The sequence below is a fragment of the Orbicella franksi genome, chromosome 1 (genome assembly GCF_964199315.1).
Source record: "Orbicella franksi chromosome 1, jaOrbFran1.1, whole genome shotgun sequence".
Lineage (NCBI taxonomy): Eukaryota > Metazoa > Cnidaria > Anthozoa > Scleractinia > Merulinidae > Orbicella > Orbicella franksi.
This window is the reverse complement of record NC_138145.1, coordinates 18,689,685-18,713,487: the sequence shown is the minus strand read 5'-3', so window position 1 is coordinate 18,713,487 and position 23,803 is coordinate 18,689,685. Positions and strand designations below refer to the sequence as shown.

Below are 23,803 nucleotides of genomic sequence, written 5' to 3'. Positions count from 1 at the left end.
AGCAAAAGCAATCGTTGGTTGTTCGTCAGGCGATCACCGCAAAAGACTCACGACAGAAGCCGCAGGGATCACAGGCGGCCCAAGCTCTCAATGTTATCCTTTTTGTTCCTTTTTATGCGAACGTTCAGGCTAACGTGACATATGGCATGTACTATTACATAACGACCGAATTTGACCACGCGAAACATGACTCTCGCCTTGCAGCATATGGAGGTGTTGTGTTACAACGGTTTGAATTTATAAAGGTTTGTATGGGAATACAACGGCTTTGCTTGAAAAGCCAATTATTCTTATATTTTGGGAATAAAATCTACTTACCCTGTTGCTGTGTTGTATTCTTTGTCGTTTGCCAGCTCCTCGGGCCGATCTCACGCGATTTTGGCGAGTTATCGTTCTGTGGGTTTCCACTACTAAAAGAAAGACAAGGCCGGACACTGATTTCCGGAGTGCCCGCCGCTCGGAGCGAATAAATCCAGTGAAAATATCCCTGCCGGCTCAATTCCTCCGTAGAATCGAAGGAGAGATGTTGAAGTTCCATGTCAGTTCACTCGCTACGCGATTCCGTCCACAACGCCTTCGCAACGATACATTTATTTCGAGATTGCTTCGCTCGCAAACTCGAAAACAGCCGCGTCACAAAAGTTAGGACACTTTCGCGGTGTTGGGTAACTATAATTAGCCCGACCGGGGGTTGTCAGCAACGATTTGTCAACGGTCAAACCAAAATGCTCCCCGGGTAACCGGGCACTCCCTTTATGGGTTTGACAACTAAAGCACGAGGGTACCCGGGGGGCATTTTGGTTTGACCGTTGACAAATCGTTGCTGACTACCCCCGGTCGGGCTAATTATAGTTACCCAACACCGCGAAAGTGTCCTAACTTTTGTGACGCGGCTGTTTTCGAGTTTGCGAGCGAAGCAATCTCGAAATAAATGTATCGTTGCGAAGGCATTGTGGACGGAATCGCGTAGCGAGTGAACTGACATGGAACTTCAACATCTCTCCTTCGATTCTACGGAGGAATTGAGCCGGCAGGGATATTTTCACTGGATTTATTCGCTCCGAGCGGCGGGCACTCCGGAAATCAGTGTCCGGCCTTGTCTTTCTTTTAGTAGTGGAAACCCACAGAACGATAACTCGCCAAAATCGCGTGAGATCGGCCCGAGGAGCTGGCAAACAACAAAGAATACAACACAGCAACAGGGTAAGTAGATTTTATTCCCAAAATATAAGAATAATTGGCTTTTCAAGCAAAGCCGTTGCATTCCCATACAAACCTTTATAAATTCAAACCGTTGTAACACAACACCTCCATATGCTGCAAGGCGAGAGTCATGTTTCGCGTGGTCAAATTCGGTCGTTATGTAATAGTACATGCCATATGTCACGTTAGCCTGAACGTTCGCATAAAAAGGAAAAAAAAAGGATAACATTGAGAGCTTGGGCCGCCTGTGCAGGGATTCGCAGCAAAAGCAATCGTTGGTTGTTCGTCAGGCGATCACCGCAAAAGACTCACGACAGAAGCCGCAAGGATTCGCAGCAAAAGCAATCGTTGGTTGTTCGTCAGGCGATCACCGCAAAAGCCTCACGACAGAAGCCGCAAGGATTCGCAGCGAAAGCAATCGTTGGTTGTTCGTCAGGCGATCACCGCAAAAGACTCACGACAGAAGCCGCAAGGATTCGCAGCAAAAGCAATCGTTGGTTCGTAAGGCGATCACCGCAAAAGACTCACGACAGAAGCCGCAAGGATTCGCAGCAAAAGCAATCGTTGGTTCGTAAGGCGATCACCGCAAAAGACTCACGACAGAAGCCGCAAGGATTCGCAGCAAAAGCAATCGTTGGTTGTTCGTCAGGCGATCACCGCAAAAGACTCACTACAGAAGCCGCAAGGATTCGCAGCAAAAGCAATCGTTGGTTGTTCGTAAGGCGATCACCGCAAAAGACTCACGACAGAAGCCGCAAGGATTCGCAGCAAAAGCAATCGTTGGTTCGTAAGGCGATCACCGCAAAAGCCTCACGACAGAAGCCGCAAGGATTCGCAGCAAAAGCAATCGTTGGTTGTTCGTCAGGCGATCACCGCAAAAGCCTCACGACAGAAGCCGCAAGGATTCGCAGCAAAAGCAATCGTTGGTTGTTCGTAAGGCGATCACCGCAAAAGCCTCACGACAGAAGCCGCAAGGATTCGCAGCAAAAGCAATCGTTGGTTGTTCGTAAGGCGATCACCGCAAAAGACTCACTACAGAAGCCGCAAGGATTCGCAGCAAAAGCAATCGTTACTTGTTCGTAAGGCGATCACCGCAAAAGACTCACGACAGAAGCCGCAAGCATTCGCAGCAAAAGCAATCGTTACTTCTTCGTCAGGCGATTACCGTAAAATACTCACGACAGAAGCCGCAAGGATTCGCAGCAAAAGCAATCGTTACTTGTTCGTCAGGCGATCACCGCAAAAGACTCACGACAGAAGCCGCAAGGATTCGCAGCAAAAGCAATCGTTGGTTGTTCGTAAGGCGATCACCGCAAAAGACTCACGACAGAAGCCGCAAGGATTCCCAGCAAAAGCAATCGTTGGTTGTTCGTAAGGCGATCACCGCAAAAGACTCACGACAGAAGCCGCAAGGATTCGCAGCAAAAGCAATCGTTGGTTGTTCGTCAGGCGATCACCGCAAAAGACTCACGACAGAAGCCGCAAGGAATCGCAGCAAAAGCAATCGTTGGTTGTTCGTAAGGCGATCACCGCAAAAGACTCACGACAGAAGCCGCAAGGATTCGCAGCAAAAGCAATCGTTGGTTGTTCGTCAGGCGATCACCGCAAAAGACTCACGACAGAAGCCGCAAGGATTCGCAGCAAAAGCAATCGTTGGTTGTTCGTAAGGCGATCACCGCAAAAGACTCACGACAGAAGCCGCAAGGATTCGCAGCAAAAGCAATCGTTACTCTTTCGTAAGGCGATCACCGCAAAAGACTCACGACAGAAGCCGCAAGGATTCGCAGCAAAAGCAATCGTTACTCTTTCGTAAGGCGATCACCGCAAAAGACTCACGACAGAAGCCGCAAGGATTCGCAGCAAAAGCAATCGTTGGTTGTTCGTAAGGCGATCACCGCAAAAGACTCACGACAGAAGCCGCAAGGATTCGCAGCAAAAGCAATCGTTGGTTGTTCGTCAGGCGATCACCGCAAAAGACTCACGACAGAAGCCGCAAGGATTCGCAGCAAAAGCAATCGTTGGTTGTTCGTAAGGCGATCACCGCAAAAGACTCACGACAGAAGCCGCAAGGATTCGCAGCAAAAGCAATCGTTGGTTGTTCGTAAGGCGATCACCGCAAAAGACTCACGACAGAAGCCGCAAGGATTCGCAGCAAAAGCAATCGTTACTCTTTCGTAAGGCGATCACCGCAAAAGACTCACGACAGAAGCCGCAAGGATTCGCAGCAAAAGCAATCGTTGGTTGTTCGTAAGGGGATCACCGCAAAAGACTCTCGACAGAAGCCGCAAGGATTCGCAGCAAAAGCAATCGTTGGTTGTTCGTAAGGCGATCACCGCAAAAGACTCACGACAGAAGCCGCAAGGATTCGCAGCAAAAGCAATCGTTGGTTCGTAAGGCGATCACCGCAAAAGACTCACGACAGAAGCCGCAAGGATTCGCAGCAAAAGCAATCGTTGGTTGTTCGTCAGGCGATCACCGCAAAAGACTCACGACAGAAGCCGCAAGGATTCGCAGCAAAAGCAATCGTTGGTTGTTCGTCAGGCGATCACCGCAAAAGACTCACGACAGAAGCCGCAAGGATTCGCAGCAAAAGCAATCGTTGGTTGTTCGTAAGGCGATCACCGCAAAAGACTCACGACAGAAGCCGCAAGGATTCGCAGCAAAAGCAATCGTTGGTTGTTCGTAAGGCGATCACCGCAAAAGACTCACGACAGAAGCCGCAAGGATTCGCAGCAAAAGCAATCGTTGGTTGTTCGTAAGGCGATCACCGCAAAAGACTCACGACAGAAGCCGCAAGGATTCGCAGCAAAAGCAATCGTTGGTTGTTCGTCAGGCGATCACCGCAAAAGACTCACGACAGAAGCCGCAAGGATTCGCAGCAAAAGCAATCGTTGGTTGTTCGTAAGGCGATCACCACAAAAGACTCACGACAGAAGCCGCAAGGATTCGCAGCAAAAGGAATCGTTACTCTTTCGTAAGGCGATCACCGCAAAAGACTCACGACAGAAGCCGCAAGGATTCGCAGCAAAAGCAATCGTTGGTTGTTCGTCAGGCGATCACCGCAAAAGACTCACGACAGAAGCCGCAAGGATTCGCAGCAAAAGCAATCGTTGGTTGTTCGTAAGGCGATCACCGCAAAAGACTCACGACAGAAGCCGCAAGGATTCGCAGCAAAAGCAATCGTTGGTTCGTAAGGCGATCACCGCAAAAGACTCACGACAGAAGCCGCAAGGATTCGCAGCAAAAGCAATCGTTGGTTGTTCGTCAGGCGATCACCGCAAAAGACTCACGACAGAAGCCGCAAGGATTCGCAGCAAAAGCAATCGTTGGTTGTTCGTCAGGCGATCACCGCAAAAGACTCACGACAGAAGCCGCAAGGATTCGCAGCAAAAGCAATCGTTGGTTGTTCGTCAGGCGATCACCGCAAAAGACTCACGACAGAAGCCGCAAGGATTCGCAGCAAAAGCAATCGTTGGTTGTTCGTAAGGCGATCACCGCAAAAGACTCACGACAGAAGCCGCAAGGATTCGCAGCAAAAGCAATCGTTGGTTGTTCGTAAGGCGATCACCGCAAAAGACTCACGACAGAAGCCGCAAGGATTCGCAGCAAAAGCAATCGTTGGTTGTTCGTCAGGCGATCACCGCAAAAGACTCACGACAGAAGCCGCAAGGATTCGCAGCAAAAGCAATCGTTGGTTGTTCGTAAGGCGATCACCACAAAAGACTCACGACAGAAGCCGCAAGGATTCGCAGCAAAAGCAATCGTTACTCTTTCGTAAGGCGATCACCGCAAAAGACTCACGACAGAAGCCGCAAGGATTCGCAGCAAAAGCAATCGTTGGTTGTTCGTCAGGCGATCACCGCAAAAGACTCACGACAGAAGCCGCAAGGATTCGCAGCAAAAGCAATCGTTGGTTGTTCGTAAGGCGATCACCGCAAAAGACTCACGACAGAAGCCGCAAGGATTCGCAGCAAAAGCAATCGTTGGTTGTTCGTAAGGCGATCACCGCAAAAGACTCACGACAGAAGCCGCAAGGATTCGCAGCAAAAGCAATCGTTGGTTGTTCGTCAGGCGATCACCGCAAAAGACTCACGACAGAAGCCGCAAGGATTCGCAGCAAAAGCAATCGTTGGTTGTTCGTAAGGCGATCACCACAAAAGACTCACGACAGAAGCCGCAAGGATTCGCAGCAAAAGCAATCGTTACTCTTTCGTAAGGCGATCACCGCAAAAGACTCACGACAGAAGCCGCAAGGATTCGCAGCAAAAGCAATCGTTGGTTGTTCGTCAGGCGATCACCGCAAAAGACTCACGACAGAAGCCGCAAGGATTCGCAGCAAAAGCAATCGTTGGTTGTTCGTAAGGCGATCACCGCAAAAGACTCACGACAGAAGCCGCAAGGATTCGCAGCAAAAGCAATCGTTGGTTGTTCGTCAGGCGATCACCGCAAAAGACTCACGACAGAAGCCGCAAGGATTCGCAGCAAAAGCAATCGTTACTCTTTCGTAAGGCGATCACCGCAAAAGACTCACGACAGAAGCCGCAAGGATTCGCAGCAAAAGCAATCGTTAGTTGTTCGTCCAGACGTGCGCTCTTTGGTGAAAGTATTTTAAACTGGCAGAAGTGTCCACTTCGATATACAGTCCATCGATAGATCACTCATTTCACGACGCTAGTTAGTTCACGGCACTAGCGTGCAGAATGAAACCGTTGCCTCAACTGGTAGGTCAACGATGAGTTCAAATGAAAGCTGTTTTGGATCGCGTTTATTACCGGAAGTTCACTTGCTTGGCGTAGTCAAACACATCGCGCGTTATGCCTGTGAAATTGTACTTTGGCAATATTTTCCGGACTTTCTTGCTTAGTAGTTTGCTTTTCACAATTCTAAAACAATGTTTTCAAAATGACAAACGATCGCGAGTTCTGTAATCCTTCGCTGATTTCTGTCTTCTTTAGGCTTCGAAAGATCCTTCGGTTCCTGGTACGGAAATTCAATTATTACATGATTACACGCAGAACCTACAGGTCTGACCAGTTAGCCTTGTGAAACACAACCAAAGGTGACAAATGATATATTTTTGCTCAAAGAAAGCCGCACAGAAAGACGAAAGTTGTTTCCTTCTCAACTAAAAACTGAAGGAAAGTTTAAGAAGGTAAAATCTTGAGTTCTTTTAACTGACAAAGATTTTAATAACATAGACAATTTTAACATTTTACTTATTATGCCAAATAAAATACCTTGCATGATTTAACTACCATTTCCGATGAGCAACGCGCGATAGTCCCTTGTACCCAATAAGACTGAAAAAGAGAGCAAACAATTGACTCTTGTCGTCCGGCAACTTTCGGAAAATTCCATCACGCAAAGTTGCAGTGATTTAAAGCAATACAAAAGTGCTATGATCGAGGCGTTGATTCTATGGTACAATGATCCCTTTATCTTAGGTCAGAGAGGATAGTTGTATGTCCAGCATTGCAGTCCGAGCTAGGACATATAAACAAATACGCCTACCCTTTATCCAGCTACTTTGTCTTTTTGGTAAGTCCTTTTCTCAGCGGAACTTAGATCTGGCAGAGGTCTTCCCTTAGTCTCTTTTCTTTTTTTCTCTCCAGCCTTTGAAATGACTCAGAATGACTGCAAATGTAAATTAACTCCCGGCAATCTTGAATCGCCGATACATTAATAAGTTTAGGGTCTCAAAATAAAAGCATTTCTCTCAAAGAGAGAGCGAACAGTACGGAATGGGTTCACCAAAAGCATTTCTCTCAAAGAGACAGCGAACAGTGTGGAATGAATTCACCCGACGGCCATTTCCGGTGAGCAACGCGCGATAGTCCCTTGTTTTCCAGAGGACAAACATTAACTCGTTATGCTAGTACTGAACCACGATTAAGGCATTTAATGTACCCAATAAGACTGAAAAAGAGGGCAAACCATTGTCCCTCGTCTTCCGGCAACTTTCGGAAAATTTTCGATTAAGCAAATTTGCAGATTAATAGCAACCCAAAAATGCTATGAGCGAAACGATGAGTGTATGCTACAATGAGATCACTTTACTTGATTACTTTAGGATCAAGAGAGAAAAGTTGACCACCGATGCAGACGACTAGCGCATATAAACAGAACAATATGCCTACCCTTTATCCAGCTGCTTTGTTTGTCTGCGCCAAGTCCCTTTCACAGCAGATCTCAGATTAATTGGCAGATCTCGTTTCTTTCCTTTACCAGCGGAGCCCTCGAAATAACTCAGAATGACTGCAAACGAGGAATGTAAATGAACACCTTAGAGTCTAGTTCTTATGCAAAACATTGGGATTTTTGGTGCTTTGTCTGCGCGGAAAATGGGGCGAGAACCAAAAAAAAGAAAGAGGGGGTGGGCGAGGGGAAGGAAGGAAACGCTTGCAGACAAACCCCTAGATTTTGAAAACCTCCGTTCGCCAGCGATGTGTCAAAGGTATTTTAATACCTTTGAGTGTCAGACAAAAGGGGAAGACGCGTTCGAAGCTTGGTTACAAAACGCTTTAACTTTTCTCGCTGAACGAGAGTTTAGTCGTCAGCTTCGACAGTACGGTGGAAATCCTGTAGTGCAATGCCGACGCTTTGGTTTTTCGAAACCTGCACATTATTGCAGAAGCAAGCGTGACACAATTTGCAGCTGTTCCTTTAATTCTACCATCACTTTCTTGAATGGCACACGCGCCAAGGACGAGATTATAAACCACGGGACAGAAAATTGGCACTACTGCGTGGGAAAACCTAGTGATTTCGTCTGGCTTGTTACATGGCAACATGTTGTCGTAGGTACTCTGACATTTCATTAGAAGCATTTTTGTTGACAGCATTTAGAACCTCTGGATACAATTCTGAATGATTTGTTATAGTGTTAGCTGCGGCATGCAAGGTTTTTGTCACATATTTGCCTTACCAAAAATTTAGTCGTCTCGTCGCGGGGAATTCTTACGAGGAAATTTTATAAACAACTTTGACTTGGAGGCCGCCTAGGGGAAAGATTATCTTTATTCAGATACTGGTCAAGATTATCGTTATTTCCCCTCTCAGATGTTTGAAGCCTCTCCTGCCCAAATTACAAAGTTTGCCGAGAAGACTTTCCGTTGTTTGTTTTTGCTGCAGGCGATAACACTCGAACAGATCTGCGGATCTGGCGTTTCCAGCAAACGCTTCTTTACTGAAATTGCCTTTGTGGGAGTTGACTTGCTAATTTTACCTTGTATCGATTCCTGGACGAATGAATACAGTGATCCAAGATTTCGAATCATGCGAGCACAAGGATTACTAACGCGACTGGAATACTTCTCACATTTTAACTTTCTGGCAGATTTGTGCTAAAACTTCATCCTTGCAGTCCTTCCTTTTAGACGGATTGAGTAGAAATATAGCTTGATTATAAATTACCAAATTTAATTCATCGAGATTTCTCCGTTCCCACTGTGCGCTCGTTGTTTCAGACATATTTTGACAAGTAAAGTTTATTTTGGTTCAAAGTTCACTTCCGCTACGGAAGGCCGAAGATCTTATTGGTTAATTTATGACAGCCCACGACAGCACGAAATCTCAGTGTGCGCACTCAGGCATGAAAGGCCAAGTGGGCGGTTTTTAAAATCCAGGGGTTTGTCTGCAAGCGTTTTCTTCCTTCCTTCCCCTCCCCCTCCCCCCTCTTTTACTCGCTCCATATTTCGCGCCGTAATTCTTTGCTTCCGAACCCCACAGAAACGCTTGCTACGCAGGCTAGCAAAACATACCGATTCCAGTACAATGTACCATCACTTTTCCGTGTGCTGTAAGAGAATTATAGGAATGAATTTACCAACCTTTACGTTGCTTTCAACTGTTTCTTTATAACTGCCGACTGCTTGCAGCACAATAGCGCCAGCAGCGGTTTTCTGAAGTGACGGCTTCTTCAGGCCTTTGGAACGACAAACGAGCGGAGATCCTGGACATTGAAGAGAACGTTTTTAACGGATTTGGCCATTCGAGATACTAGTGTTATTACGTCATTTAAAATGACAGCTGCCGGTGTTATGCAATTTTTACTGGTTGATGAAAAATATAAACCGCAACAATCTGACAATGGAGCCATCATTTTCGGGCATGGCATCACGCGCGCGTTGATTTGTAGCGCGTGGCGCTGGGAGTAAGTACGACCGCTTGCGGTTTATCGTCTCACGGCGGAAGACTTTAGACTTTAGAGCTCACTCACGCGTTTTTTGTCCCAGGACGGAAGCAGTTTAACTGATTGCTTTTTCGAAGAAGTCACAGCCAGGAAAAACAAACAAGTCACGTTTTTTCCAGCTAGGGACAGTGTTTTAAATCAGTTTTTAGCAAGCCAGACGCTGAACGAAAATCCCAGCCAGTAAATGATCTAATGCTAATATTTCCCAGCCAGCGTAATTGCAGCCTGTCGAGCGGGTTTTCTGTCGAGCGGCTCCGTCGGGTACTCCTGACGTGAATCTGCTTGAATAAAATGTTGCTGCTCGCAAGCAGTGCACGCTGTTGAGTAGCCAGCTTACTGCATTGGTAGCAGAATAATAACTTCTTGGTAATAATAACTTCAATGTGCAGGATCTCGAGACATTGTGGTTTTAACTGCTGCTTTTCAAGATGACTAGTAAGATTTTGCTCGGCCACGTGATGTGCGGCCCGAGGTCCGTGTTGCAAATGTTTTCCTATACGGCCCTCCCACTCGGTCAAATAACGTTCAATGACGTGATTGTTTAAGTATTTCTGGAGCAGGTTAGAACCAGTACATAAATTGAATCCGTATGGCCATGCATATGTCAAGCTGCCAGACAGCACAGAGAACAATATCACTGTACGCTAGTCTTTTTGGAAGGTCTGGGAGAGATTTATTTTTGTGAACAAAATTGATTTCGGTGTAGGCTCTAATTTTTCCAAGTTAGCCCCATGATTTTGTCTACCCGGTATTCACACTGGTGAAAAATTGTCTTTAGTTCGATTCCTACTCAGTAATGCTTCAGTTTCTCCGGCTATTTTTGTAACTGTTTTCTTTCCATTGCACGAATACTTCTGTGAAAGAAAACGTTTACACGTATTTTCCCGTGTCTCATGTAAGAACCGACGTCAATTTGCCGCGCAGGCTGTTTATAATAGACCATTTCTCCACTTGTAAATGTGCAAATTAAAAGGGCCTTCCCTGCTGGGACGAAACTATAGCAATAAACATGGGGCAAAATCTATAAATAAATAATAGCGAAAAGATACAAAGGAATAATGAAATATTTGAAGCTTCGATTTATCATCCCGCCATCACCTGACTGGCTTTGAACACGTGTCTGCGGGTAGTCTTGGACGAATGCGCTTTGTTATTTAATTAAAATTAGAACGACGCCTGGCGGAAATTGAAATTATTCGAGAAGTCAAAAATAATCGGTAAGTTTCAACACTGGGAAAGGTCACCTAATTGAAATCTGCTGTTGTGGAGTGTCTTGCTTCGAAATCTGCAATTGTGAACAGCTTAATTTCGCGTTTATGGCATCGCGAAGGTTTATATCAGAGTTATTGCCAAGATGTTTCTGTCCCAGCGAACGATACGAAAGTGTTTGGCGTTCGCGTGCGTCTTGTTATCTCTCTTGACCCTCTTCAGTTACCGGCTGTTATCGTCTCCGTGTGAGTGTCCGAATGAAAAAGACAAGGATTCTGCCACTGTATCAACAGTCGCTAATGGTCCGGCTTCTCGACCTCAAGAACACGTGGACCGTTTTACACCGTTTATATTTGTCGGTGGGTTCCCAAGAAGCGGAACGACTCTTATGCGAGCCATGCTTGATGCACATCCCGACGTCAGATGCGGGCAAGAAACCCGAGTGATCCCGAAAATCCTGCTTAATCTTCCAAAGATATTGAACCTTTCCAACGACAGGGAGAAGCGGCGAAGAGAAGAAGCAGGCGTGACACAAGAGCTGTTAGATTCTGCGGTTGCGGGGCTTATAGGGGAAATCATTGTCAAGCACGGAGAACCCGCTCCTAGACTGTGCAACAAAGATCCCTTTACCTTCAGGAATCTCAGTTATTTAGCCAGAATATTTCCCAAATCCAAGTTTATTTTCATGGTAAGAGACGGCCGCGCAGTCGTTCACTCGATAATGGAGAGGAAAATTGTCATCCGAGGGGTTGACAACCACCGTCCTGAAATTTTGTTGAGAATTTGGAATGAAGCCATCAGAGAAATGAATGTTCAGTGTGGAAAGCTAGGGCAAGCAAGGTGCTTGAGAATTCCTTATGAACATCTGGTGCTGTTCCCCTCAGAGAGCATGAAGATTGTCTTGGAATTCATTGATGTTAGCTGGAATGATGCGGTAATTCATCATGAAACTAAGATAGGAAAACCTGGAGGGGTGATACTTTCAAGGTAAGCTGGAGACATTTTAAAAACCTCTTAATTCTGAAGAGAGATAAACATCAGAAAACAAATATTGATATCACCTTCATGCTGGGAGGTGATGACACTGGCCTGTTAACTCTCCCCAGTCTCACTCCATTCATTCACACTCTCCCCAGACCCTTTATATGAGGCCGTGAGTCCCAGACTAATCAAACAGGTTTAAAAATCGAGTGTATATTGTTAGACTCAGTTCTGTGCTGACATTTCAAGCTATTCTCACATACCTACCTTTTCTTCATATGATGTCACTTTAGCCTTGAGAAGTCAACAGATCAAGTGAGGGAAGCTATAAACTTAAAAGCATTGTACAAGTGGTGTGATAGGTTATCACCAACTTTACTTGAAGACTCTGGCAGAATTGCTCCCGTCATGAAAACACTGGGTTATGATGCTTGGAAGAAATGGCCTGATTACCGCAAGATGAACTCTATTGTTACAAAATTATATAAGAAATACTTGTAAAGAAATAGTTATTGATTGCTTGGGGTCAAACTTTTTTCAGTGGATTAAAAGCTTTGAGTAGTATTGCAATGTAATTAAAAATAAAAAGTACATTTTTTTTAACGTAAATTGAATTGACTTTATTCATCAGGTTACTTGTCAAAGGATTCTAAATGATGTCCTTTTTTGTATTTATGCCGAAAAAGAAGTTACAAGTATTTTGTCTTGACTTTTCAATTAACTTGTGCAAAACACTTTTCTTGATAATTATTGAATGTAAATTTAAATATGATTTTACGTTTATAAGTACTGCCAATAGTCAGAGTATTAGACTAAGTACAAGAATGTGAACAAAAATATCTTAAAAAGTTACGGTAACCTAAACACCATTGCCTGTGTCAAGTGTAAGTCAAATGGAAAGGTCCATTTCGGTTTCTTCCGACCGGAATATTCGGGACCACCACTGGAGGTGGTCCATTTTGACGGGTCCGACCGAAATCTGCCTTTCCATTTTCAGTTTCATTGGAGGCTATTCATTGCCCTACTTCTCTTCACTTACGTGGGGAATTCGGAAAAGGAACAAAAAATGGTAAAAGCCATTGGTCTTGGTTGGCCCGGTTTGATCGAAAAATGCCGTCCCATTTTCCTCAGGTATTCTGACCGGTCGGTCCGACATAATGGAAAGCACCCCGGGTCTACTAGCCTACGTTGCAGGACGTTGCAGGTGTAAACGGGGAAGGTGTAGGGACGCAAAAATTAAAACGCGACTCCCCGCTAGGGTCAATCTCGTTCCCAGAGCCTTCGTTACTCTTGTCCAGCGGAGTAAGAAAACAAGGGTAATGAAGACCTCTGGGAACGAGATTGCGCTAGGGTCCACAGGCACAGACCACGCTCTATTCCCAGTCCTTCCAGAGAGAAATCTTGGAGCGGTTACACAGGCAGGTGTCTGAAGGCGAACATTTAATTAATAATTTGGAAAACGTCCCGTTTTTTGGTGCGATATGGAGAAGAAAAGTGGATGGCTGCAGAGATTTGTCCCTCAAAAACCTTCAGATCACTTCGCATTTGTTTTTATGATCGTGATGCTGTGGATTATAGTAATCTTCGAACTCTTTGTTGTGCTGCCTATCTACCATGCGCCATTTTCAACATGGTACTGTATACACGTGTTTTGTGGATTCTTCTTATGGCTGAATGTGTTCGCCAACTTTTACATGCTGATCACGACAGATACAACAGGAAGGAACCTAGGAATGCCATCTGTGCTGAAGCCAGGCTGGTCTTATTGCCCTTATTGCCAACTTAACACCCCTGCGAGAGCTCATCACTGCCAAGTGTGCAACGAGTGTATTTTGAAGCGAGACCATCACTGTATTTTCGCTGGCAAATGTGTTGGCTTCAGAAACTACCGTTACTACATGTTTTTGGCCGTATATCTCTGGTTAGGAGCTATTTATGCCAATTTTTTTCATCACGAATACGTAACTGAGGAAATCGGTGGTTTCGGCTTTTGGACATTGCTTACTTTGTTTACACCCATCGTGATGTGGTTGTTGGGTTACACCACTGTTTATGGATTTTTCATCTCCTTCATCAGTGGTCTTTCTATCTTCGCGTTCATGCTTTTCAGTACATTGTTGTTTTTCCAAATTGGTATCATTTTTCGCGGTCAGACGTCATACGAGCGAAAAAAGAAAAAGAGAGAGTACGACCTTGGCTGGAAACAGAACTTTCTTGACGTATTTGGAAACAAGTGGTACTTGGCTTGGATTTGGCCTACTGTGAGCTCGCCTTTACCGGGAGACGGGACAAATTACAAGAAAACATATCCCGATGAAGGCAAGGACCTATGAGGCTGACAAAAAATACTCTTTTTTATTGTTTTCTAGTAGACCAAACATCCAAGATGTTTTTGTAACTTTAGGGTAGCCAATTTGATAGTAGAAACCATTTTTAAATACAGTGAAACCTGTATTAAACAGACCCCATATTAAGTGGACACCCTCTATTAAGTGGACACCAGCTTACTGTAAGTCCCAAAATTTTCTTCCCACATTTATTATGAAATAAACCTGCATTCGGCGGACACCACTTTAAACAGACGTAGACACCAATATAAAGCCATTTTGATGCACAAAACCTGTAATAAGCAGATACTTCAAATGTTCATTTTACTCCTAAAGGTTCAGCTGAGACTCTGTAACATTGTTCAGCGATATCGTTTTAAAGCTAAGTGATTATTTTAGATTGATGCATTGATTGACTGGACATTGTACTATGAGCAGTCTTAGCCAGTCTTTGATCTTACACTGTGTTACACTGTGCTACAAAAGGGATAATAATTAACTATTATTGCCCAACATACTAGAACCTGTTTGAGCGGACACCCTGTATTAAGTGGACACTAGTAAGGGTTCCGAGGCTGTCCGCTTAATACAGGTTTCACTGTGTAGTGAAACCTGTGTTGAGTAGAACCCACACTGAGCAGACATCCTTTATTTATCAGTGAGTACCAAATATTTCCATATTTCTGCAAAATAAACCCAGTGAGCTAGCTCAAGATTTCTATGTGGTTGATAGTTGATTTGGCTTTCAGCCTCATCAATTATCACCTCATAGAAATCGATAGTGAATAATCTAATTATTTTAGTATAATTCTTGCTTAACTTCTTTCAAATTAGCAATTTTCAATTATTTATCTAGTAACTTCATCCTTCAGCAAAATAACACGAGGACTGAATTGTTGTTTGAAACTTGTACCTGTTTGTACTGCAAAATTCTGAGGTTTTTAATTCACATGTCAGTCAATTTCCTTTTTGTTGCCTTCTCGGAATTGAATTATCTAGAAATATTTCCAAATCTTCCCTGAAACGGAAAATGTTACTATTATGTAGACTACCTCCAGCCACTGCACTCTTCTGGCTGATAGTGTACAAGCAGCTCAGCCAGTCAGATTGCAGTCCCATGGGTTTCCACTTAATAACTACAGTATACAGTAGGGGGAGCAAGTGCTGTTTATTTCACATGTTTGTTGCAGCACTCCCAGGGTTTCCAGTTTTCTTTATGCAACTTAATAAATTGAAGTCGGGGAAACTGGTAGTAAATGGTCTCCAAGAACAGAATGGTCTTGCAGTGTTTGTGCCAAAGTTACTAAGCAACTTTTCAGAATAGTATACACAATAACTGTTGGAGTAGCTTTGAATGTTTGTGCTATTTTTTTGGCAAAATCAGAAACTTACAGTGCCTTAAAAGAACGCTTACCAATACAGGGCTTGTTTAGCTTTCTTAGATAGCAGTCTACCTGTAGTTGTCTAGCTTAGAAATTATACCTCAGTGGCTAAACTGTAAACTTAAAATATCGGTAAAAGTAATGTATGGTACAAAACTGTGAATGATGTAAGCAATGGAAATCACCTGCAACATGTAGTAAATCACATTGCAAACAGTTAGCCACTTGGTCATAATTATACTAATTTCAGAGGTTTTACTTTCATCAGACACAGTACCCTCTAACAACTTCAAACTTAAGTTGTAGCTTGGCAGGGTTTTTTGTTTTGTAACAGAGTATGTTTAAATTTCCAACTTTCCAAGGGGCCCAAGAGAGCTGTTACATAAGCCAGACATGACTTACGTTCAAGTTTTTGATAACTGAACACTTCTCACTTTATATGAATTTCAATGTGCTGTAGCTCTACAATGATAACAGTTCAGTTTAGTAGTAAAACCCAATGACATATACTTCTGTTACTTTATGGTTGCCATGTAATGCCCCATCATGGGACACCAACCTGTCTCCATACAAAGCTCTATAAATTTGGATGAAGTATTTCTCCATACAAAAAAGGCATTTGAAATACTGCACCAATTGTATTAATCATGTATCATATCCCAGACTCTAGACTACTTACTGAATGGTTACAATATTTATTTTTAATGGCATGATGGTGAAAACCAGCAATCGCTACACTGACATTTCAAAGTTTTCTTTAGTTGTTAGTTGGCTATAGATTGATAAGGTTCAAAAAGTCTGTTGTAACCAAGAGAACACAGTCTATTCATCTTATTCAGTGCTGGAAACAATAGTCGGTTGTCAGACATTGGCTGACCAAATTTTAATATTGTCCAACTAAGTTTACTTTATGACTGGACATCATGATCAAGCACCAACGTGACTTACTGAGCTCTCATACCATGTTTGCTGTGAAACATGTTAAAAAACAAAAATCGTACACATTCATGCTGGTCTTCTTTAATAGCCTCTCCAGAGTAACATAAAACATGAAACAAACAACTTCTATAAAATATGCGGGCGGATCTAGAATTTTTCAAGGGGGGGGGGGGGGTGGCTAGAACTTTGGGGTTGCAGAATCCATGGAGCATGTGCCAAAATTGAAACCTAATTTAAAACTGTTTCACCAGAAATACTAGCAATGCCATAAACTAGAAATTACAATGAGCTACCTGTCCAGAGTTTTTGCCTTTAGTTCTGCCTAAATATTCACAGTCTTTTTCAATTTTTTTGCTTCACCAGGAAAGGGGTGGCTAGCCACCCAATCCACCCCCCCCCCCCTCGCTGGAATATCACCTCCCCCCAACAATCTACCACTGAAATATCACCCAGTAATGCATTGCTATGCATTGTTATTACTTCATGTATGGTTGTAGATTAAGTCATCAGATTATGTCCAACCAAACTTGTAATACTTGTAGCCAAAACAGAGATATGATAGGACCTGTGATGTGAGATAAACATTATTTCTCACAGAAATAGTGGAGTGTTTGTTTTACGAAATGCAGGCCACATATCAAACATTGATGGTATCGTTTGATCTTTTTGGCCATACAACATGACAAACCCCCTTTTTTTCTGGCAGAAAGAAAGTGGTGCACGAAAAAATGTCATAGTATTGACAAGTTGATCCTAAGCTGGGATTCCACGTAACCTAACCTCTTAGAACCAGTTTATGTGTTATGAAAATTACATCTGCTTTTGCTAGAGATGGATTCATAGAAATTTCAGTATGATTGGCCTCTCACACTCAAATTCCATTTTTGTTTCCAATTTTGATTGATTGATTGATTGATTGATTGATTGATTGATTGATTGAGTGAGTGATTGATTGATTGAGTGATTTAACATTTCTCCCTTATCAGATGTTGTGTACTCCTATTGGTATGCTAATCAACTGGGCTTGTTTGTGCAATGCCCAATTAGCGAATCATTTTGACTACAGTTTTGTTACACTTCAGTGGGGTTCTGTTTGCATTTTCCATCCTTCAGATTTACGCAGGATACATGTAATTTAAAACACTACAAAATATTAGGCAATTCCCATTTGATTTCCCATCGCCTGACAACACCCATTTTTTTAAATTAAAAAAGAAACAAATCCTGATACACTGTCTGACAAACAAAATTTTGCTTCTTAGTTTTATTCAAATTCTATGTTTTGTATAAAAAAGAAACACATGTGATCAAGACTTGCAGACTTAATTTTGAATAGAAATCTGTTATACGTAATTTATTAGCCTGTATATTAAACTGGAATTGTTTGTGGACGTCATTTCATTTCATTCATCTTTCAACATTGCATACTTGGAAACAAAGGTCTTATTAAACAACATCGTGTTACTGGAACAAAAGTCACACCCATGACAGTAGCCCATGATAAAAAAAACCTATTTGCACTTTTTATCTAAATATTTAATTTACAATTGTGAAGCAAATATTTCTTTAAACAGCATCATCCTAAACCAAGGCTCCATCGGTCAACTTTTCTTATGCCCGAGCGACCGAACTACGTTTACGAGGGGGAAGGCGATTAGAAACGAAACATTTTATGGGGATGGCCTCGGAGATAAACAACAGTGCATCTCTAATTTCTTAATTTAAAATGGCTTTTTTCGCTAAACTATACAATTATTTTTTTTATAATTCTTTTAACTGTCTTTTCTAAACTGATAAATATTTAGTGTATCTTATTATTGTAATTTCGGAGGGCCACGTGTTTGTTAGCTTTTATTTGCTATTAAGTGTCACCCCATAAAATAAAGTCTCTACTATCATTAACTCGTAAACCCATATATAAAAGTAGCCTGTGCTTATTAGCCCACCACCCCCGTGCTCCGTCGACTTGTTGCTCTCCAGCTGGGGAGAAAATTTGTTCCCACTCTCCAGCGTTCCAGTTTTGTTTCGACTTTTTCTCGCCCTCACTGACCGGGCATGGGGTTGGTTCGTCTATAGCTATAACAGAACATTTGTCGAATATTTGACAAAAAGAACAATTTTTTTACTGAATATTCAACGACAATTATTATTTTTTGCTATCTTTTTGGAATTTTGGTACTTTTTTCATCCTAATCGGCGATGTCGGCCAAAGCGTTTGTGACGACTTATGTGGTTTCCCTTTTTCGTCAGTTGAGCAGAGGACAAAGGTAATGAGAATTATGTAAATTTTGTCCATTTATTTTCGGCGACGTTGTTATTCTATTACCCTATACCTTGCTTCAAATTTGGCAGGACTGCTTTTTAGCACTAGTTCCATCAAATGTCAGCAGAATGCTGCCATCTATTCAACACGGGATGAAATCAAGGGTCAGCCTTTACAATGTCATTCCGCCCATCGGAGCATCGGTTCATAATTTTCGAAACCGCGATGAAAAGCTTTGGTCGACTTTGCAGCACATCAGAGAAATGGAGAAAACTGTTTCAGAGCAAAAGTCCCCGCATGCATTATCGCCAATAAGAGCGTTAAACTATCTCCTCACCGTTCAAGATTCCAATGTTGTTGAAACGTCGTTGAAAAAGGTGCCAGAAGGAAACTTGAATAACTTCGCCAAAAACGAGAAAATGGCCAACGAGAAATGTTACGGAGATGTTTTTGATGTGCCATCGAGCCCGAGCGATTCTGAAGTGGAATTCAGTATCACTGTCGGCAATATTCGTCCGCTTGTGTTTCGTTATTCTTCCTCCGATCAAGAATTGTCTGACGATAGTGAATCTTTGAGCGTGTTGGGAAACTCATTACCGGACAATTCTTTCAAGGACAAGGCCTTTCAAAAACTCAAGGGAAAGGCTGCTGGCGAGAATATGATCAGCATGGAGAAGTAAGACACTGATACAAATCTAATCTCCAAAATTAGAGGTAACAATAGTCTACTTACAACTTGAAGGTTTGCCGGCCGGCGCCAGTTAATAACTTTTGACTATAATGGCATTTTTCAGTGAGTACATTGGTGCTACAAGACGAGGCCACGGCCATAGTTATACGACCACACAATTATTACTCTGCAATCAGGTTTATTTCTCATCAGTTGAAACTCGTATTATAATTTCTATATGAAGAAAGTAAGAGTATAAAAGTTGATTTGAATTGAAACGGACTCGAGAACAAGCAGAGAAGACTAGGGGAGGGGAAATATTTGAAATATCTGAGGTTCGATGGGGTGAATATACCCGTAAAAATGTTTGTGTGAAATACGAGATTGAGTATCACTAATCGTTAACAAGAAATAATATGAAAATAAAAGACTATCACAAATACTACTCTACTTGCACAAATTATTTCGCTTGATTACAGTACGTACAGAAGACAATATAATCCACCACAGTCGATAAGAGTGCCGTTTTTTGTCACTGACTTGTATATTTTAGCTATATACAAGTCAGCGACAAAAAACGGCACTTTTACCGACTATGTCATCTCCTGACTACATTTACTCAATTTATAATCCACCACAGTTTGTCTGAAACTAAATATTACAAATCATTCACAACCTTCACATTTTCATTGAACCACTTTCTGATTTCTACCGGTTCACCTATCTCAGTGTCAGTCACGATTACTGAAAGTACGTCTTAAAACAGTTATACTCAGAGAAAAAATTACGTCGAAATTCAACCGACTTTCCTAGTCCAAACAATTAGTGGTTAGAAATTCAGTCTGATAAAAGCCACTTAGTGCATGATCAGGTTTAGGAATGCTAGCATCATAATCAGTATGGCAGCACTATACCACTGGCTTCCTCCATTTTGTTGGGTGACGTCACCATCGCCAGTAGTAAGAGACCACACATCTCCCCTTTTTACTTCAGACGGCCAAACCTCTGCATCCACGCGCTAGAAATACTCTGTGTCAGGTTCTGCGCTTGTTTTCAAGTAGAAGACGTTGCCGCCATTCAGCACCGACCCACGGTACCCCGGTGAATTGGGGGGTAGCCCTGCTAACTGCTGCCTTATACTAATGCCAACATAAACGTGATGAACAGACGCTCCGTAGCCATTCAACCACGTGAGCGTGTCCCTCCTGTCAGGTTTAACTTGGACACCTTTATCAGGGGGAACAGGTGTACTTGCCTTGTATAGTTGACGCCCTGGAATCCAGTAGTGCGTCATTTGGCGGTCATAGCTGTACGGTCCAACATTGTGTTGTAAGTACGTTGAATTAGGCTGAGGTCGAAAATCGAAGTTGTCTGGATCAGCAAGCTGATTCCTGACATTTCTAATCACGTTGTACTCCACAACACTTCCCGCCAATGGGTACAACTTTCCACCGTGCTTTCCGCCATTTGCGACATCAACTGCGTTGAACGTAACCACGGTAAAATTGTTGATCGGCACAGGGTTTGAGCGCACATACCGATAAACACACAGCGCAATTGTTACCTTGATGGTCACCCTTCTTTTCATTGCTTTTGTCGAACACCAAGTTGCGTAGTACGGTGTGGTTGTCTCCTTTGACCATCATGCATCGTTCCCTTGCATCCAGCCTTTGGTGGTTGTCCGTCAAATCTCAGTCCATATTTGGGACTAGAATGCACCCAGTTCTGCTCCAACAACGCATGCGTCTGAGAACGAATTTGGGTTTGAACGTGGCTTCCGTCATTCTATAAAGAAAGAAGTATATCATAATTTTGGTTCAATTACTAGTAAAGACAAGTCATCTCCCTTTCATGGGAATCCATAAGCGAAACGAAAAGTCTTTTAACAGAGAATTAGGTTAGTGTTCTACCTGGTTTTGATGTCTTAAGTGATATTAATCTCTTTTAAATAATATTCTCCCGCACGACCCTCTGTTGCAAGTTAGTTCCAGTCCAACACTGAGCCGGAACACGACAAAAGGCCTATTTGAGGGGAAATGTTTCCGAAAGATGTTTCTCTAGATCTTCATTTTGAAAATGAAACCATAACATTTTAAGTCTTCGGAGCCACATCAAAAATCCCCGGCCAGCTACAACGGGTAAACGTGTGTGAGCTCTCGGAAATTTACCACGTCGTTGACTGGCTAGTCTAATCTCTATACCGTACAGGAAACATAACTGGGCATGACAAAGCTTAAAGTAATTACCTGTATAAGGCCCCAACACTGATGATGCAAATGGTTCAATCGTACAATAGGTCGTCAGCCAGGTCTTATTCCACTACTCACTTCATTGTACCGCAGAGTGTTCCTCACATAAACATCACCAACTGCATCGGAAACTATCATGCCACCCCCCTCCCCCTGCCCCCGCCCCACTTGCGTAAACCATGTTAGCAGCAGTCCAGTCATTGTACTCAAATAAATTGTTGTCCAGAATCACGTCCAATCCGTTAAACTCCAAGGCGACTCCATCTGTACCGAAGAAGGTGTTGTTGAAAAATGTCAGCGTATTGAGACCATTCTTGTTCGTATTAGCGTTCATCTTGGTCCACTGAGCAGGCGCAGTGTCACGTAGCATTCTCCGCGTGTATGAAGGGTACTTAAAGTTAATGAAATTAAATGTTAAGTTATTTATAAATTTGGTGCTATCCCCTGTCGAAGCCCTCATCGTGGTACCAAAGAAAGTCAGCATTTGGAAAATCACGCGGCTGCAGTCAGTGACGTTAAACGCATACGGTCATCACCTTTCCTCTGACGTCACGTCCCTCGGGTGATCGACTATCGGGCGTCATTAAGTATATTGTTAGCGTACTTTGGTCATAAAACCACTGCTCGGGCTGGTCGAGAAATTCCAGCTTGTGCTCCAGGAAATATTGGTTCAAATCAGGTTTAAAATTGATGGAACCAAATTTGTCATCATACGCGAAGTTTGCAGTGCCTGGCTCGTGACGTTGCACCACGGCAGTGAACGTGTTAAAGCTGCCAACATTAAGAACCGCCATGGCACCTGTCGCATTCAAACCGCTGCCTGCTAAGTTCCTTGGACCGTCGTCCACCATAACCCCTCTTGTAGACAACTTGGATGATTTAGCCCAGTTGCTGACGTTGAATACTGTCTTGTGGCGTTAGGCCAGCGGGCGTTTGTCACAATCTCACCATCAATGAATAACTGCCAACGGGAGCCCATGGCATGGGCCCATCTCCGGGATTACTAAGGTTGTCGACGCAAGACTGGTGAACACAGATCGCACGGGAAGCAAGCGACCGTGAACAATGCACAACAAAAACATGTGTGCGATGAGAAACTGAAGGAAGGTTTGACTAGTATCAGAGGTCATGATCTCCTGCCAAGAAACCGGGCAAGAAAAGAAACAGATGTTGCTAGGCCATTGATAAAGTTACATAATGACTCAATGCTTTTTTAACGTGTCAATGTGTATGTCATTCCCCTATGTTAACCATCCTCGATCATGTTGGTTTATTAGTACGTCTTAAACATGATAATAAAAGGCATTTGGCTTCTAATTTTAAAGAAACTGTAGTTGAGCTGCGTCGATGGGCGGGTTGTTAGCAAAATATGTTACCTAATCTTAAACCAAAAACTATACATTTGGGTGAAACTTGTATGAACTTAACTAGCCAGTTGTATACAGGGGAGTACCCACAGTGATCTCTGAGTCTAACCTGTGGGCGAGTTTGCTTGAAAATTCCACCATTTCCCATGGCGTTTGGGACATTTCGATCAAAGCATTCTTATTATTCAGGGAAATTTAGGTCGTCACGCATTCTCTGACCCTGTTGAAAACATAATCCCGGGCATAATCGTACGCAATAAGATCAAGGAAATGTATGTCCTTCATTGTCTCCTTGCGAGTTGCCTAGGCCGTAGATAGTAAAACGATGTAAGAATGAACTTAAGCTTGTTTAAGTGGGACAATTTCTGTTGCAATTAGTGCAACACACACCCGGCGGGCATAAACCATTGGCATCAGTAGCCTGCGCACGCCAACTACAAAGGAAACCTATCATTGTGTACCAGCCGTTTTACATGTCATGCAAGACGACTATAGAGGTGTATACCTTCCAATTCGCTGAAGATTTCCTACCTTTGCATTTCAGTTTTCATCTGCTTTCTTCATTAATTCTCTTACTGAAACTTCTCGAGAACTGCGATAGTGCTGGTTCTTCTCACACACCGACAATAAGATGTAGGTTGTAGAGAAGTCTGGGAGAGAGAGCTTGAGGTGGGCACCCAAGAGTATTAAACGAAAATTTGAGACTCTAGTCTGAAATAAGCCTGCGAGAAAAAAAAGAAGAATTTGGAGGCGAGCGGACGTGCTCTGAGAGAGACAGCTAAATGCCCCTTTTCGTTCCCTTTAGCCTGTGTAGGCTCTTTAGGTTGTGGGCTGAAAGGTCCCGCATATCCCCGCCCCACCCCCTCTCCCCCAGTACTCTGCCTTGCTACCTCGTGTCTCAAGCAATTCACCCTCAGGCACAATTCTTATGCCTCTTCTTCGTGTCCTCTCAATAGGATATTTTACGGTGGCCTTTTTGGTGTTCTCAAACAATTGTACTCACGTGTTCTTTTTTTGACATT

General features: G+C 43.2%; 2 protein-coding genes and 1 pseudogene across 2 annotated transcripts; 2 read left to right on the top strand and 1 right to left on the bottom strand.

The window, feature by feature from the left end:
* The first annotated feature begins 10,296 nt into the window (after positions 1-10,296).
* On the top strand, positions 10,297-12,146 carry LOC145494997 (protein-tyrosine sulfotransferase 1-like). Its single transcript, XM_081474571.1, has 2 exons — positions 10,297-11,590; positions 11,878-12,146. Exons 1-2 carry the CDS (start codon positions 10,749-10,751, stop codon positions 12,083-12,085), a joined length of 1,050 nt encoding a protein of 349 aa, XP_081330697.1. The 5' UTR covers positions 10,297-10,748; the 3' UTR covers positions 12,086-12,146.
* Positions 12,147-12,943: 797 nt separating this feature from the next.
* LOC145495015 (putative palmitoyltransferase ZDHHC24) lies at positions 12,944-15,160 on the top strand. Its single transcript, XM_081474594.1, has one exon. It carries the CDS (start codon positions 13,066-13,068, stop codon positions 13,915-13,917), a length of 852 nt encoding a protein of 283 aa, XP_081330720.1. The 5' UTR covers positions 12,944-13,065; the 3' UTR covers positions 13,918-15,160.
* Positions 15,161-20,021: 4,861 nt separating this feature from the next.
* Positions 20,022-22,393, bottom strand: LOC145483688 (uncharacterized; annotated as a pseudogene).
* Between the last annotated feature and the right edge of the window lie 1,410 nt (positions 22,394-23,803).